The sequence below is a fragment of the Oreochromis aureus genome, linkage group 3 (genome assembly GCF_013358895.1).
Source record: "Oreochromis aureus strain Israel breed Guangdong linkage group 3, ZZ_aureus, whole genome shotgun sequence".
NCBI classification, from domain to species: domain Eukaryota; kingdom Metazoa; phylum Chordata; class Actinopteri; order Cichliformes; family Cichlidae; genus Oreochromis; species Oreochromis aureus.
In genome coordinates, this window is record NC_052944.1 from 73,469,094 (window position 1) to 73,487,840 (window position 18,747).

An 18,747-nucleotide genomic window follows, 5' to 3' on the forward strand; every position below is an offset into this window, starting at 1 on the left:
TGTGTCTCTGAGCTGTGAGGAGGACGACAGCTCTGCTGGATGGACTCTGAGGAGAAACACAAGCAAACAGCAGAGGACTCAGTGTGGAGATGGGTGGGGGAAAGCAGCTGGAGCATCATGTAACATCAGTTACATTCAGCCCTGGCACAGTGGAGTTTACTGGTGTGAGTCCAGAGAGGGTCCCATCAGTAACATGGTTAACCTGACAGTCACTGGTAAGCTGAGTGTGTGGAGTTAGTGTTGATGAAGCTGTGTGTAAATGGATGAAATGCTGTAGTTTGTCTCTGTGTTGAGGTGGATCAGTGATCCTGCAGAGTCCTGTCCTCCCTGTGATGGAGGGAGATGACGTCACTCTGCTCTGTAAAACAAAGACCACTCCCTCCAACCTCCCAGCTGCTTTCTATAAAGATGGCTCCCTCATCAGGAAGCAGCCTACAGGTCACATGACCATCCAGCATGTTTCCAGGTCTGATGAAGGCCTCTACAAGTGTGACATCAGCGGTCATGGAGAGTCTCCATCCAGCTGGATCACTGTCACAGGTGACACACTCACCTGTCTGTGTTTCTGCAGCTTTCAACATTCACAATGTGACGACAACTTAATGACTGTGTTTGCTTTATTTTAGACAAACACACCACCTCTCCTGCTGTTCTCTCTGTGTTGTCATGTGTTGGATCAGTTTGTGTTGTGGTTCTACTGGTGTTACTGGTTCTGCTGGTGAGACGATGTGTTCACAGGAAACCTGAAGGTGAGACTCAGACTTCCTGATCTTTCATGTCTGAGTTTGTTTAGTAGAATAAACTTCACATTTATTATGATTAAAGTAACAACTTTCTTAAATCTATATTTAGATATCTAACGTATATTATTGATCATTTTGGATCATTTCTGCAGATCAAGAAGAAACTGGACAAGATGATATCATCACTCATGTCATGTATAACATCATCAAAGCATCAAATTGTAAAGAACAGAGAATCAAATGAAATACGGTAGTGTTGTGTATACTGTATAGCATAACAAAGATGTTAAATTTGCTTTTAAATTTGCAAAGACTCTGGTTCGGTTTTACAGTGTGGGAAGATATAAAGGAAAAGAAGTGAGGACATGATGTCATAGGTTCATGAGGAGTGTTTCTGACTTTGATGGATTATAAGGACATGATGGATGGGACATGTGAGGGATGATCAGAAGTGTGAAAATGTTTCATGTTCAAAACCTGAAATCACAATATTTAATATTTATTTTTTCAATGACCTAAAATTTGATCAGCTCAGTCAGATAAAATGTGTATGTCTAACTCTGTACTTACTGAGTGTTGTTCACTGTGAGCTGGACTGTGTGTTTGTGGTCTGTGGTTAACTGAAGCTAACAGCTCTGCAGTCGTCCAGCATCCTGTTTCTGATAGAAAGAAAACACTTCAGCTGCAGGTGGTTCAACACAGAGCTGTTCAATTTAAGAACAGGAAGGAACATGGAGACATAATTTGGAAAAGCATTTCAATAAACTTTTTCTGTTTCTGTAACATCCTGATATGTTGAACATTCATCTTCTTGATGATACCAGTTAACTGTATTTGTAGCCTGAAGCTGGTGAGACTTCTCACCGCAGGTTGTTCTGGTTTGACCAATAAAAGTGTTCATGCTGTGAGAACATATTTACTTTGTGCTCTGTGGTGAAGAGTGTCAGACTGCACTGAAAGAAGATGGCAGCTTTGTGGTCGTCCTCCTTTTTTTTTTCACATTAACTCCCCCTCAGTTGTTTGTACTCACTCTGCGTTCCACAACAGAGGTGTTAAAAAGTCTGTGAAAATGTGTTGTTGTTTGTAATGATCATAAGACATTGTCTTTATAATACAATGTTAAAAATATTAAACATATTTTGTCATAGCTGTTCTGTTGCACTTGCACCTGTGGCACTGTATTTCATTTTATTCTGCAGAGATGTGAAGCTGTCAGCTATGGACCAAAAACCATCAGAACAAAGAGCCTCGGGTACTGCTGCCCTTTACCTTTAACCGTGGACAGAGACAAGCTATCTGCTAATCAAACTGTATTAAACTACAGTAAGTTTAATACAGGTTGTTTGGTAAAAACAGTAACAAGTCCAAACAGCTCTGCTGCTGCTTCATTCACAGACTCGCCTCATTGTATTGATGTTATTTCTTCTCTCGCATTAATCATGCAGCCTATAAATAACATAGTCACTGCTTTCATACCTGCTATGGAAATACCACTATAAACTCTTGAGTTCCCCCACTGGCCAAAACCTGAAATGACAGCCTTCCTTTATTAGTACAGTCCCTCAAAAAGTAACTGCCCCTAGTGTCCAAATGTGTATTACGAAACCAAAAAAGGAGAGAAGGACTTTTTTTCATATGCTTTAACTGACTTTGTGCTATACAGTGATAATTGTTTTTGCTTGCTTGTTTGTTTTTCACCTTTAAGAGACTGAAGTTGTCTCTTTAACTGATTGTACCTGTGATTGCATCTAATTACTTTACTTTTTATGATGCTTTGATCTGAGCTTGAACCTCTGACCACTCGGGGTCTCAGTTTTGGGGTGTGGTGTTTAAGTGCTGTTAAAGTCTTTTTAATTTTTCTTTTTGTCTTTTGAAAGTATATAAGGATTTTATCTAAAATTGACACAGGAGGGGTATAAGGGACAGGACAGAGATGTGGATTTGAAAGGGCCCATCAGTATTAGAGAAAATATAAGTGACAGTACAAAAGCATCATTAATATCATCTTATCAATGTTATTTCACAGTAACTTTCTCATTGGTTTGAAAAATAGCAAAAATTTCCCACATTCTCTTCTTTAACAGCCAACTACAAACAACAAATAGCCTTCACTGTGACCCTGCCAACAGCAGCTTTTTAAGGTGGAATGCTTTCACTGTAGACACTGATGTTGTGAATCATTAAACACAAAGAGAAGGCAGAGGTCATCTACTGATTGGAAGGTTGGCAGTTTGATCCCTGGCCACTCCAGTCTGCATGCCAAAGTACCCTTAGTTAAGATACTGAACCCCAAGTTGCTCTTTGAAGCATTCATTGGAGGGTGAATGTTAGATCACTTAAGTGTAGAACAGGTGAATGAGGCTTGCGGCACAAAGTGCTCAAGTAGAACAGAAAAGGGATAAAGGGACTCGTCAATTCACCATTTACCTTAAAAACTCAGTTGCTGCACATTAACGTTGCTGAGTACAGACTGTAAGCAGAAAGTACTTTTTACTCCTGACTGTGATTATTACATGTTTTCACTTGACTCTGGAATACACGAGTTGTTCTTAACTTTATATCAGAAATATTACAGTCTGATCAGGAAGTACAGCTGAACCCCACAGTCACAGAGTACACAGAATATTTCAGGACTAAGAGCACACATTTAAGTGAAAGTAATCTTTATCCACAGTTAAGTAAAATCAAGCTTTGTATTAGGACCTGCACATGCTCAACATGCTATGTATTTATTTAAACAAGGTGAGGAAGCATCACTGATGATCTGCTTGTATCCATGTTAGTTTATAAAGTGGAACATCTCCCTCTAGTGGCCATATGTAAACCGAGTTCAATATTCCACTGTGACCTCATGGTGGCAGTGTTGTCTAACAGAGGGGTCAATGGGAATATTTATTTTCCCTCCATTCTTAGGACGTTATCATGTGTGGACCATGGAGGACTTTAGTAATCATGTTTTAGAAACAACATGTTTGACATTTGAAATTAATTTGCTTTAAACCACAAACATATCTGTAGGAACATGTTTCATGTTGGGGTGCTGAGGAAGTTACACTCTCAACACTAACATGTAAAATACTGACATGAGTCATATTTGATCTCAAATGTACTTTGGATAAACATGCTTTCATATATGACTGTGGTCCTGAAGACTCAGATATTTATATAATGAATATTTATATATTAATAATCTTTCACTATTATATAAGACAATAAACACAAAATATTCATCTTATAATTTGTCTTCATAGTTTCACGTGGCACATTGGTGTGGTGAATAATACCATGAACTGAGAGATGGGCCTGGGTTTGAAACCCCCAATCAGCTGGGGTCGTTCTGTGTGGGGTTAGGTTTTCTTGTGTCTGCGTGGGTTCTCTCAGGGCAGTCTGGTTTCCTCCCACAGTCTAAAGCAGGGGTGGGCAATCTCAGTCCACCAGGGCCAGTGTCCCTGCAGGTTTTAGATGTGTCCTCGAACCAACACAGCTGATTTAAATGGCTAAATTAGCTCCTCAACATGTCCTGAAGTTCTCCAGAGGCCTGGTAATGAACTAATCATGTGATTCAGGTGTGTTGACCCAGGGTGAGAACTAAAACCTGCAGGGACACCGGCCCTTGTGGACTGAGATTGCCCACCCCTGGTCTAAAGACATGTGTTAGGTTAACTAGTCAGTCTAAATTGGTCATAGGTATGAATGTGAGTGTGAATGGTCTCTTTCTGTTAGCCCTGCAATAGACTGGCAATCTACCAAATAGACAGATAATCTTTATGGTGGATGGAATATGATAGTTTGCATAACCACTAGGTGCTTTGGTCCGCTTGGTGATACTTTGCTCCACCTCTTCTCTGTTCTGTCACATCAAATCATCTCTTGACGTTTAACGTGAGTTTACACATGCTTAAATAGGTCTGTTTAAAATCTTGACTCATAAGATTATCTAAATAGTTTTGTTGTGAAATATGAACAACCCAAAGACTTATGATTCATGAGATCTTCACATGTTTAGGGAATGCACTTAAATATATACAGCAGTGCATGAGGAAGTGGCTGACATCCAGAAATCCTACCAGTAGCTGGACAAAGCGGGACTGAAAAACAGCACAGAGGCATTAATCATGGCAGCACGGGAAGCTCTGAGGACAAGATCCATACAGGCTGGGGTCTAACACACCAGGCAAGACCCCAGGTGCAGGCTGTGTAAAGATGCCCCTGAGACAATCCAACACATAACAGCAGGGTGCAAGATGCTAGCAGGCAAGGCATACATGGAACACCATAACCAAGTGGCCGGGGTTTCTCCACACAAAATCTTCAGTTTCTGAATGAACTCTTTTCAAGCTAAATATTTCTTTTAATTTCACCAAATAACTTTGTTTATAGTTTTCTTCCACTCCGTATTCATGACTTCAGTGGGCTGCATGTTGGAGTATTAGACTCAGTGTGTACTTGTTGAATCTTCAGGTTTAGCCGCTGTTTGCAAGATTAAACTTCTTGTGTGAGATACGAGCTACACAAACTGATCCTGATTAAGATCAGTTGTTACAGTATAATTACAGACACAGACTGAACCGACTGACAACTGAAAAACTGTATGTGGTGAACAGATGAATTACTGTGATTTATAGATGATAACTATGTTCACTGTACTCTGAAACAAATGAGCCTGATCAGAAAATACAAATTCAAACACTTACATTCTACACATGCTTATTTAGATACACATACTTTTATAATTGAGAAAGTATAAAAAGCTACAGTGTATTACATTGCATGTATTATCCTACATTGTGTTATTGTAGGGTCTAACCTTACAATATAAAGTGCCTTGAGTCGACTATTGTTGTGATTCGTTGCTGTATAAATAAAATTGAATTGAATTGAATTGTATTGTATAATTTATATAGCACAATTTAATTACAACAGCAGTGTTGATCCAAGTGCTAAACAGAAATACAAAATAACAGAAAACTTAGACTATTAGTACCAAACACTAAATACCAAATAATCTCATGCTGTATTAAAAGCCAGTGAATACAAATGTGTTTTTAGATGAGATTTGAAGAGATTGACAGTAGGAGCCTGTCTTATGTGTAGGGTTAGGTTATTCCACAGTTTAAGCACTACGACCCCAAACGCTCGATTGCCTCTGTGAACCAGCCTCGACCTTGGTATGGCTAAAAGCAAAAGATCATTTGATCTAAGAGATTGAGAGGGCACATAAAGCTGCAAGAGATCAAACAAATACCCAGGAGCCTGCATATTCAGGGCTTTGTAAGTTAGCAATAACATTTTAAAATCAATTCTCAAGTGAACAGGGAGCCAGTGAAGAGAGGCAATCACCGGGGAAATATGTTCACACCTTTAGTTCGTGTCAGAAGACGAGCAGCAGCATGTTGGAACTACTGCAGTCTTGCAAGGCAGGTCTGACTAACTCCAACATATAAGAAGTTATTATAGTCCGGCTGGGATGTAATAAGAGTATGGATCCCCAAAAGTTGATTCTGTTCATCTGGACGTAACGTTTTCAGTTGGAGAAATGTTTCGTCACTCATCCAAGTGACTTCTTCAGTCTCAGCTTTCTGCAGGTTTCCCCAAACCTTATAAACAGTGCAATTGCATAATGACTGAAACTAGTGCACTGAAGGAACAATGGGCTGGGAGGTCAGTTCCTTGATCATTAATATGCAAAAGCATGGATCGCTCTTTCAAAGTTTTTATGAGATAAAAATAATTTCACCTAAGATAAAAGCCTCAGTTGGGAAAAAAAAAAAAGGCCGCTGTACAACTGAGATAATCAGTTTTCAAAGGTAAAATTATTGTAAAATATAACCTTAGGCGAACATTGTATGTTCATTCTAGCATTAAAAGCCAAACATCTCCCTCTAGTGGTCACATGTATCACATCTGAGAGGATGGTGTTAAACTTCAAAAACCCAAGAGGGGGGACATTTGATTTCACAGGATGTGAAGCCAGGTCTGTTATTTACATATACACATGTGTGGTATCCACCTGTACTAAAAAGAAATATGACCACCAAAGAAATAAAAAAGAGCAGGTAAATAAATTCCACAAAAAGATGTAAAGACAAAGTGAGGCATGTACAACTTCAAGGGCTCTTGTAGATTCCAAAACTAAATTTCATCACGCTCCAACAGAAATTTACTGTATCAACAGCAAAAGACCAAAATAACGCCTCGTGCTTGAAAAAACTATCATGAATTCTGTCCTCCTTTTGCTGTCATGCTTACAAAATTTAAATCCACCATGAAAAAATGCATTTCCTGAACAACCCCATGTCCGAGTGTACATCCAGATCACAGATGGTTCCAAAATGTACCATGTATATACACGCTCTAACCACAAATGGAAAACACATATAGGCAGATTAGTGATTTCCATCTCTGGGACTGTATTAAACATATAATCTTTTACAAACCAGTAGTTTGTTATGCACTGTGATCTTTGTACAAATTAAAAGGCTCGTATTCAGAGGAAGAAGGCAGGCTTTACTTACTTGTTAGTGACAGAAAAGCTCAAATGACTGAGAAGAACGATGAAGGAAACATCAACTCAGCTCATATCTGCCTGTCTCACGGAGGGGTTGTCCACTAAGTGCAAATGGATGCAAATTGTGTGTCTATACTTGTGTTTTATAGTAAAAGTAAATAGTTCTCACCGTGGTTTTTGTACATATAGAAAAACCACAGACTCAGAGGAAGAGGGCGGGCTTTACTTGGTGTCAGTGAGAGAAATGAAAAAAAGCTCAAATGAGTGAGAAGGACGATGAAGGAAACATCTGTGCTGTGTCTGCTCTGTAAGTAGAATCTCTGTGTTTGTTTGAATTCTTGTACTTTGACTGTCTGCTCTCCTGATAACTGATGATGGAGGAGAAGACATGAAAAACAAATCAGGCTGAATTCAAGTTCAAAACACCACGAGGACCAACTGCAGGTCTGAACTGACTCTTTATCTTTGCTCAGGAGTCGAGGAAACACTGGGTAAGAAAATTAATGCATGGATGGATGGATGGATGACATATGCTAGAAGCTATCCTTTAGCTTTAGGTATGTTTTATTCAGTTTTATTCACTTTTGTTATGCAAACTTTATTGAAAAATTATTGCTGGTGTCAAATTGAAAATGAGCGGATATACAAGAGAGACCAGTTTCTGGATTTGTTTGTCATGATTTGGTTCTTGCTTAACATTAGCTGACACGAACTTGGAAACTAGAATTGGCTGGGTCGTGCTATGAATTCTGGGATAGGTTGTCGCCTCATTTGGAGGAGTCTTCGAATTTGGACGGCCTTGGTCACATCGCGGTGATGTAATTGCCTACAAATGTAATTGCCAGGATTTATAGATCGGGGCCCCTATCTCCCTTGCTAACACTGACCTCAAGCCAGAGGGTCTCTGCAACTGGCCTCCCAACCAGCACCCACAACTGTTTGGCCAGATGGCCTGTGGCAGGGACTAATCTCCTAAATTGAATTTATATACTGATCAGCTTTCAAAATAAAGTTACAAAATGCTTCACAACACAAGACAGATGTGGTGAAAGAGACAATAAAATAACTGAAGAAAGGTTTTAATGTCATGGAGAAGGAGAGGAAGATCAGGAGATTAAAATACCAAGAATACATAAGTTAAAAATGAAAATATTTTAATTAAACACGTGAAATAATAACATGCAATCAAGATGATAAAACAATAAATGATACATAAAACAACATAAAAGTAACCATAACACTTAAAGTCTGCTTATAAAATCCTGGCCACCCTTGATCCTCAGCCGGTATTGTGGGAGGGCCATTGGAGCTTTGGCTGAAGACCTCAGCTAATGACAAGGCACATACAGGAGCTGGAGTTTGAAGTATACTTTGATGTGACACAGTGAGGGTCTTAAAAAGCTATTAGTCGGGTGTGTGGCCACAGCAATGTAAGCAAGCTGTAGCTAATGGAAACTTTATTGGCTTTGACATGAATATAAAGGGTTACAATAATCTAACCACATGGAAAGAAGCAATGATTGACTGTCTTGAAATTTCCTTGAAATGAAGCTGAACTCTGACATGTTGTGGTATGTGGTTTAGCTGCAATAGGTGATGGTGTTTGACGTAGTTTGTATCTATGTTTAACCAAGTTCCTTTCTTTTCAGTTACAAGGGTTTAGCTATTGGAAAGAAGGTGCTTACTGTGTTTGTCAGCTGTTTGTGTGGAGTTGTTCTTTATGTTCACCTCAAATCAACCTGAGTGTCATTTCTCTTTAGTTCTGATCTCACTGCTGAGCTGCACAACAAACCAAGGTCGGTAACCTTCTTCTGTCACAGTTTAAACCTGAGAAATGCTCACTGATATGACCTGATTGGGTTCATGTTTCAGAATATAAAGTCTTACAGATCATCAGTTTTTCATTTTAACCCTCACAGCTCGTCTGACTGTGAGTCCCAGCAGCTCTCAGTTCTTTGAAGGAGACTTTGTGTCTCTGAGCTGTGAGGAGGACGACAGCTCTGCTGGATGGACTTTGAGGAGAAACACAAGCAAAGGACAGAGGACTCAGTGTGGAGATGGGTGGGGAACACCAACTAATTCTTCCTGTAATATCAGTGTAATGGCACCTCATGACAGTGGAGTTTACTGGTGTGAGTCCAGAGAGGGTCCCATCAGTAACATGGTTAACCTGACAGTCACTGGTAAGCTGAGTGTGTGGAGTTAGTGTTGATGAAGCTGTGTGTAAATGGATGAAATGCTGTAGTTTGTCTCTGTGTTGAGGTGGATCAGTGATCCTGCAGAGTCCTGTCCTCCCTGTGATGGAGGGAGATGACGTCACTCTGCTCTGTAAAACAAAGACCACTCCCTCCAACCTCCCAGCTGCTTTTTTCAAAGATGGTGTCTTTATTGGGAATGAGTCTACAGGTCACATGACCATCCAGCATGTTTCCAGGTCTGATGAAGGCCTCTACAAGTGTGACATCAGCGGTCATGGAGAGTCTCCATCCAGCTGGATCACTGTCACAGGTGACACACTCACCTGTCTGTGTTTCTGCAGCTTTCAACATTCACAATGTGACGACAACTTAATGACTGTGTTTGCTTTATTTTAGACAAACACACCACCACACCTCCACCTACATCCACACCTCCACCTACATCCAGCTTTCTTCCTGTTCTCCTTGTGTTGTCATGTGTTGGATCAGTCTGTGTTTTGGTTCTACTGGTGTTACTGGTTCTGCTGGTGAGACAATGTGTTCACAGGAAACCTGACGGTGAGACTCAGACTTAAATTTTATTTTACATGTGTTGGTTTATTTACACATGTATTATGATTAATTTTGTTTGGTGTTTACATTGCATGCAAAAGAAAGTCACTTCAAGTTGTTACATCTTACATATATAAAATTGTTTTCTCGCATTAAAGGTTCAGTTATATTCATTGTGATTACAGAATTATGAAGCATTTCACATTTTACTTAAATTAATTCACACTTTTGCTAACATGTTATTTTTAATTGATTTGTTTTTTTGTCAAAAATTTAGGAATAAAATAGAATAATCTTGATAAAATATGAGGTTTTGTCTTAAAACTGTATTATTATGTGTTGCTTGATGTTCATTGTGTTTGTGGTCTGTGGTTAACTGAAGCTAACAGCTCTGCAGTCGTCCAGCATCCTGTTTCTGATAGAAAGAAAACACTTCAGCTGCAGCTGTTTCAACACAGAGCTGTTCATTTAAAAATATGAATTAATTCCTCATATTAGAGGAACTTACTTAATATTGTTTGCAGATTGATTTTTGACAGACTTCACTGCTTTTTGTGATAGGACACCAACATTTTAAAACCCATTTAAATTCTAAATATACCTTTTATTAACATCATTATTTAGTAGTTTTTTGATATTTTCACTGCTACAGTCATCACAATGATGGGAAGTAATGTTGTCAGTGCATGTTTTGACTCTAATTTATCTTTATACATAAAATATAAACAATATTTTATTTTTTAAAAACTCTGGATAAAAAACGAAAAGACTCAGCAGTCCAAATCTTGTGATATATCAGGTGCTCTATAACTGAAATTTTATGTATTCTCAGAAAGTTTTCGATAGTAGCAGAAACTTCTGTGTGAGCCGCTCTCTTATTAGCTAATGATCCTCTGTGTGTCTTTTATTGTGCAGTGAGAGATTCAGCTGCAGTGTACTCATCAGTGACATCTGAAGACACCAGTTATGCAGAAATCATCATCAAAGAGAAGCAAAACAATTCAAAGATGAGAGGTACAGCTGCTCGTCTTGTCTCCATCATAGTTCACTTCTACAGACAAAAACTAGTCCTTTGCTTTAAGCTAAATGCCAACATTAAAACAGACAGAAGACAATTTAGCATTGTTTCTTTAGCAAAGAAATGAAAATGTGAGGGAACGAGACAATATCACCAGCATATTCATAAAATGTTGTTGTCTTCTTCCTCCTCACCTCAAGTTTCACTGAAGTCAGGGCTCTAAGACACAAAAACATACAAAAAGATTCTTATTTGGGCCTGATAGTCAACCCATTATTTATTGTCAGCAGATAAGACTTTCTGTCTCCGGAGATCAGACAAGACCGGACTGAACAAAAATAACAGCTGGTTAAAAGCTAACATTATGTCAGCTAATGTTAGGCTTGAGAATCTTAAATATCACACTTTTCCACCTGATAAACTGTTTGATAGCATTCTCATATCATATGACAGTTTATTCATTAAGCATCAGAGCCCATCAATCTGAGATCTACTTCAAAGTTGACAAAATGTAGATACTCAAGAGGTTAAAACTGAAAATATGAACCATAAGATAGGCCTATATGCTGACAATATATTACTTCTCCTCTAGAAGTTATTCACAAACATCACTTATAAAGATGATCACACTCAACACACAAGTTCTCATCCAAAGAGGACTACTCCATTAACTGCAATAAATTAACAGTTCTGCCTCTGAATTGTAATTTTTGAAACACCACCATTAAGCATTCTGATAATAATTCTGATCACAAAAGCTGCCAGACAGGACAAGATAGAAAGAAAAGAAAGCGTCAATAGCACAACAGCTAACGGTGGCAAAAACGGGTCCTCCAGACCAAATAAACTTGGATGCTTCTCAACCAGCGTTGACAGCTGAGGTAAACAGCTGTCAGCGCTGGGTGGACCGACAACTAGTGGTGCAACGGATCACGGTTTATCCGAAATCCGAACCGATCCCACTCCACGGTTCGGTACGCACGTGATCCGAAGATTCGAAAAAGAAAAAAAAGTATGTGTATGGTGCGCGTCGTCAGTCTGTCAAGCGGTAGCGCTAGCGGTCCAAGTAGCGGAGCAGAGGAGTTTGCGGCATTTAAGCAGCCCTTTGCTGCCCAGTCTGACCGGGCTAAAGCTAAAAGCTAATGGGGTGTTTAGCTGCAGACGGGAGGCCGTCGTCTGTTGTGCAAAACAAGGTTTAAACTGTGATGAACGTGCTTGAGCCACGCTATGATATCCCGTTGCGCGTCCACTTCAGTGACAAGATCGTTCCAAGCATGTATGAGCAGGAGAAGTTTAAAGTTATGGCTGAACTGTCCCAGGCATCTTCTGTTGCTCCAACTACAAATGGGTGGAGCTCCAGGGCAACGGAAAGCCACGTGACCGTGACCGCCCGTTATATCACAGCGGAGAGGTAGATACAAAGCCCTGCACTGCCCTATAGATTACATTAGATTAGATGAAACTTTATTTATTTCTCGGGTGGGTTCCTCCGGGAAATTCAGTTTCCAGTAGCACAGCACGAACAGAAGTTGCAGAATGTGAGCAGAAATATACAATGTTTACACATATATAAATACAGAGAATACAAAAGGGATAAATAGAATAAATAGGAATAAGGATACAAGGGAACGGCACATTTCAAGTATTGTGAGTCTATTGCACCGTTGGATAATAACAAAAACTATTGCACAGTGAAAAGGCACTACAGCTTACTTGTCCCCCCCTCCTCTGTCCCCGTTTCCCCTCCAGCGAGGAGTTAAACAGTTTGATGGCGTGTGGGACAAAGGACTTTTTAAGTCTGCTGGTCCTTGACTTTGGGAGAAGCAACCTGTCACTGAACAGACTCCTCTGGTTGTTTATGGCCGTGTGCAGAGGATGCAGAGGCTGCCCAGCATGGTCCATAATGTCCATATTGCACCTTAATTTGTTTTTATATAAGTGCGTGGAATCAGTCTTCAGTTGAATGTTTTTAATAGGCAAAAAATACTTAAATAAGTAAGCGGCGAGTAGAATTTTGTCTTTTTTTTCTATTTTGCTGATCCGAAAATTGATCCGATCCGTGACTTTAAAACCGTGATCCGATCCGAACCGTGAGATTTTTGATCCGTTGCACCCCTACCGACAACCCACACAATTTTTTTTTAAAAAACAACAACAGGGAAAAAACTCTGGATCTGCCTTTGTCTCTATCTCATCCTCTTCTGTCACACCAGCCCTCTGCATGCCGAATAGAAAAACAGAATACAAACTGAATAGAAAGAAATAAGCAATCGTCTCAGAGAGGCCAGGCTGTGTTGGAGAATAACTTCAGTCATACTGATTATTGATTTTTTGTTACTCTGATCAGTTAAAGGTAAAGAAACACAGCTAATAAAACATTTATTAAAAACACACAAACCATCTCTATCCAAAATTGAGACCAGGGGACAGTTGACTCTTGCATGCATCTTTGACAGTGTGGTAGCTCCAACTCCACCTAAAATAAATAAATGAAAATGAGGAATTTGAGTATTGGTGGTTTTCTTTGTGCCACATTTGATTTGGTGTGTTTTGACATTTGGCAATGCCATATCTGGGGAAAAAATCCATTAGCAGCCCAAATGAGTCTGGTTTTGACACCCATAAGTTGTTAGCAGTGTGAATGTGCACACTGAAGAGACCAAATATCCCTTAATGCAATGAAACAAGTCCTGCATGTTTAACCACAGCAGTTACTTCCTGTTGTTGATTCTAGTCTGAAGCTCAAGAGACTTTTTCACCACAGAGAGATCTGTTTTGGCCAATGGCAGTGTTCATTTTGTGAGAACTTGTTTTCTTGGTGCTCTGCGGTGAAATGTGTCGCACTGCAGTAAAAAAAGAAAAGGGGGCCATGACTGTGGTTGTGCAATTTCATCATACAAACGCCTACAAGTTTTATGCAATCAGTTCCTGTTTCTCAGCAGAGGTGGAAAAAAGTGGACAAAACTGTGAAAACCTGCTGCTAAGTGCAAACGCTAAAAATAAAAAAATAATTTCCACAGATGTATTTCAGTAGTACATCAGTGCTGTTAGTGTACCTATAGTAATTTTGTGTGTTTGTTTCTGCAGAGACTGACACACATGTCGTGTACTCAGCAGTGAGAACTGAAGCTGTCAGTTATGGACAAACAGCTGTCACACCAAACAGGCAAAGAGGTACAGCTGCTCTTTATCTTTAACATTGGGCAGAAATGCATTTTTAAGCTAAATTAACCACATCATGACTTTGTCACGGTGTGCTGTGTGGCAGGCAGGACAAAGGACCCAAGTGCAAGACTCAAAAACCAAGCTGTGAACAAAAGGAGGCAGCTCTGTTGCGCTGTAGCAAAAAACATACTAGAAACAAAAATCCAAAAGCAGAAAAATGAAAAAGACTGGAGACTAAAAACGAGGAAAACAAACCAACTGGGAACTAGAATTTGTTCAGGAATACGGCAGGAGAAAAAACACAGCAAGATGAGGGTATGACACAACACTGACAGAGAGAAATAAATTCACAGAGGGATAACGAGGGAATGAGACACAGGAGGAGAGCACAGCTGCAAGTAATCAAACATGATGAGACCAAGGGGAAGCAAAACTAGAAACACTGAACGCAGGACTATCAAACTAAAACAGGAAACACGAGACAATTCACAAAGATGCAGAGTTGACACCGAAACCGACTGAGTGAGTATGACACATGGAACACAGGGAAGACACAGTAACTTAAACTAGAACAATGTTACACATTCCCTCAGAAGTATAAAACAGAAGGTAAAGTCAGTTTTAAATGTGTCTTAAGAAATTTTTTGCACTGACGTAAATCAGATTTCCATTCATAAGGGCCAAAATTATCTCCTGTTCCAGTGGAGAGTCCTAGAGGTTCATATCAGTCATGACTAAAATTTCAAACAATGAGGTTGTGCACAGTACAACCGTGTGCGCCAAAAGCTCAGACTGTTGTAAAACTTAGTTTATCACTTCTTTTCTTCTCCCTTAAGGAGTCGCCACAGCAAATCACCTGTGTGCATCTCACCCCAGTATGCATTTGTTGGATCGAGATGCTGTCATAGAGGGGATATCCGTAACATGCTCATCTCAGGCACAATGGCCACGCCCACCTAAGGGCAGACAATCACATGAATGTTTGACGAATGTTAAAGGTCAAATCAGACAGAGAATGAGGACAGAGGCTACAGCAAGGTTCAGTATAAGATAGATAAGGTTTATTTATAACTGTGAATCATGCAAAGCTACTATAAATAGAGAGAATTCATGTTAAATGTGGGTTGTATCTATTATCCTGTCCTGCAGCGTGGAAGCAGACAGTTTCCCATGTAAGTATAGCACAAATTACAACTAAACTCAAATAAAGCCAATATCAATGTGTTTCAACCCAGTTACTTCCTGTCTTCCTACGCAGTTCATTTTTTCCTATACACATGGGTCAAACTGGGTCATGGTTTGCACACCCACACCGCTTTACTGCTACAACACAACTGAGCACCACTATGAGGGGCCGTACAAGCCAAAATTCATTCTTTCACTCTCACACACATACATTCTTCTTTCACACACATATATTTTCACTCTCACATACATATATTTTCACTCTCACATACATATATTTTCACTCTCACACACATACATTCTTCTTTCACACACATATATTTTCACTCTCACACACATATATTTTCACTCTCACACACATACATTCTTCTTTCACACACATATATTTTCACTCTCACATACATATATTTTCACTCTCACATACATATATTTTCACTCTCACACACATACATTCTTCTTTCACACACATATATATTTTCACTCTCACATACATACATTTTCATTTATGCATTCCTACATTTTGCTCTCATTTACATGCATTCAATATGCATTTAATCTCACAAATAATATATGTATGTAAGAAGAGAATGCATACATGTCAGAAGAAAATATATGTATGTGAATGAAAGAGTATAGTGGAAACGGAAGGAGTTTAATGGAAACGGAAGGCTGGGTGTCTGTACCGCTGTGATTGGCTGAGAAGCACGCGCGGGTCACTTTCAAGTGTCTGACAGCATGGAGGGGGGAGAAGAAACTCGAGTTCTTCAGCAAGCTATCGGGGTGTTAAGAAATATTTTATCATCTCCTGAAACGGTCACATCGTTGTCCTCGTCACTTGATCGAGATGGGACGGGCTCAACTTTTTTTTTACGTGCGCTCAGAATAGTGGCACAAAAATAACGCCACAGTAACCCAGAAAGAGTAATATTTCAAACTCTGCCACTCTGTGCTTCTCTGCCACTGCCTCGTTTGAGTTTTGGACGAAATGGATTCTGAGATATTGCATTTCGTCATTTCGAGCTGATTGGAGACCAGAACAGCCAATCAGATATTTTTGCATCCAAGTCTGTGATTGGCTGGTTTTGTGGCACAAAAATAACGCCATAGGTCACAAAATAAACTTTTAAGATATTTTCATGCGAGAATGGTGCTGTGTAAACTTCAAATATCTGCTTGATTCATCAAGACATCACATATTTCCATAAGTGCTCTAACATTTTCGGAGATGCCTGTTACCTATGGCCTTATTTTTGTCCCACTATTCTGAGCGCACGTAAAAAAAATTTGAGCGCACGTAAAAAAAAAAGTTGAGCCCGTCCCATCTCGATCAAGTGACGAGGACAACGATGTGACCGTTTCAGGAGATGATAAAATATTTCTTAACACCCCGATAGCTTGCTGAAGAACTCGAGTTTCTTCTCCCCCCTCCATGCTGTCAGACACTTGAAAGTGACCCGCGCGTGCTTCTCAGCCAATCACAGCGGTACAGACACCCAGCCTTCCGTTTCCATTAAACTCCTTCCGTTTCCACTATACTCTTTCATTCACATACATATATTTTCTTCTGACATGTATGCATTCTCTTCTTACATACATATATTATTTGTGAGATTAAATGCATATTGAATGCATGTAAATGAGAGCAAAATGTAGGAATGCATAAATGAAAATGTATGTATGTGAGAGTGAAAATATATGTGTGTGAAAGAAGAATGTATGTGTGTGAGAGTGAAAATATATGTATGTGAGTGAAAATATATGTATGTGAGTGAAAATATATGTGTGAAAGAAGAAAGTATGTGTGTGAGAGTGAAAATATATGTATGTGAGAGTGAAAATATATGTGTGTGAAAGAAGAATGTATGTGTGTGAGAGTGAAAATATATGTGTGTGAGAGTGAAAATATATGTGTGTGAAAGAAGAATGTATGTGTGTGAGAGTGAAAGAATGAATTTTGGCTTGTACGGCCCCTCATACACCACTGATCACTTTTACTCTCTGAAGCCTCACTGCTCATCCAGCCTGTGAAAGTAGAGAACGACAGAGAGACCACTTGTTTGTGTCAGCAAAACATTCTTACCAATTAGTACGATATCCTCCTTAAATCTTTTGATAGACCCATTAATCCATTCATTTTGTCAGCTGCTTATCCAGTTCAGTCATGAACTATTGTTTATTAGCTGTCAGGACGAGAGGTGAGGTTACCCTGGACAGGTTGGTAGTTTTTCACTGAATGTTTTGCTGTTCATGAAGTGTGGCTCCATCTTGCAACAAAATCTCTCCAGAGGAGGTTGTCAGACAAAACAAAAAATAAATATTGACCCAGAGAACAGTTGGAAAACTAGTTGGAAACTGTGGGTACGGTCTTACTTACAAGAATCATGTCTAGTAGTGTACAGAATGGAAACTTCAAGGTTTGTGTTTTTAAGTTTTGCCGTCTGTCTGAGAAATCTTCTGTGAGAAGTTGAAAACAACGTATGTTTGACTTTTAATGTCACTGGATGGAGTTGATGCAATTGTTTCAGCTCTGTGGGTTCGAGGTTTGACTCTTGTAAACATCAACAAGATGCTAAAGTGTGGGCGGTACAGGAGGGTTGAGGTGTCTCGGTCTCAGTAACATCTAAACTGTGTGATGCAGAGAGGTGGAGTTCTTGAAGGTCTTGATCAAACTATAGAGATTGTAATTATGTTTCCTGTTGTTTGAACTGTGTATGTTCAAACAACAGGAAACATGATTACATGATTACTTAATTTACGTTATAGAAAAAAAAATGAAGAAGTGTAAAAACATACATCTATTTCAAAGATATGTTAAAAAGATGAAATCTCACCTATCAGATCATGTTTGTGTTCAGACTTTAAACCAGAGCCAGATGTCGTCTACTCTTCACTGAAGTAGTCCACCAGTCCAACCAGTGACGTCCAGCTGCTGGTCTATAATTGGTCCCCCCAGCACCTCAGACCAGAGGACATCCACATTTTATACATATTTTTATGTTTTATGTATTTTTTCACTTATTTAAACAAATATGAATAATAATTCAGATCCTACTTCTGGAGTTTTAAATGTCTATTTTATTGTTATCTTAACAATATGAGTTAAGCACCTTGTTTTTGTTTGCACAGAAACACTTTAGTTTCTCTGAAGGATTAATAAACGTTTGTTCTCATGCGTTTCTCACATGGTTCTGGGAGTTTCACCATTATGTCAGAGGGAAAATTTGACTTCTTCCAGTTCGGTTGTGTGCTTTATTTTACTGCAGAAAACCATATCAATCATTTATTTATATAGCACTTTAAAAACAACATAAGACTGACCAACATAAGACTGACCATATTTACATATATATATATATATATATATATATATATATATAT

At 39.2% G+C, this 18,747-nt stretch overlaps 1 protein-coding gene across 1 annotated transcript; it reads left to right on the plus strand.

Annotated features, from left to right (window-relative positions):
- Positions 1-19: 19 nt before the first annotated feature.
- LOC120437560 (Fc receptor-like B) lies at positions 20-521 on the plus strand (the record flags this gene model as incomplete). Its single annotated transcript, XM_039608133.1, has 2 exons — positions 20-215; positions 295-521. Coding segments are annotated over 2 exons (423 nt in total), but the record flags the coding sequence as incomplete, so codon positions are not given.
- Positions 522-18,747: the final 18,226 nt, after the last annotated feature.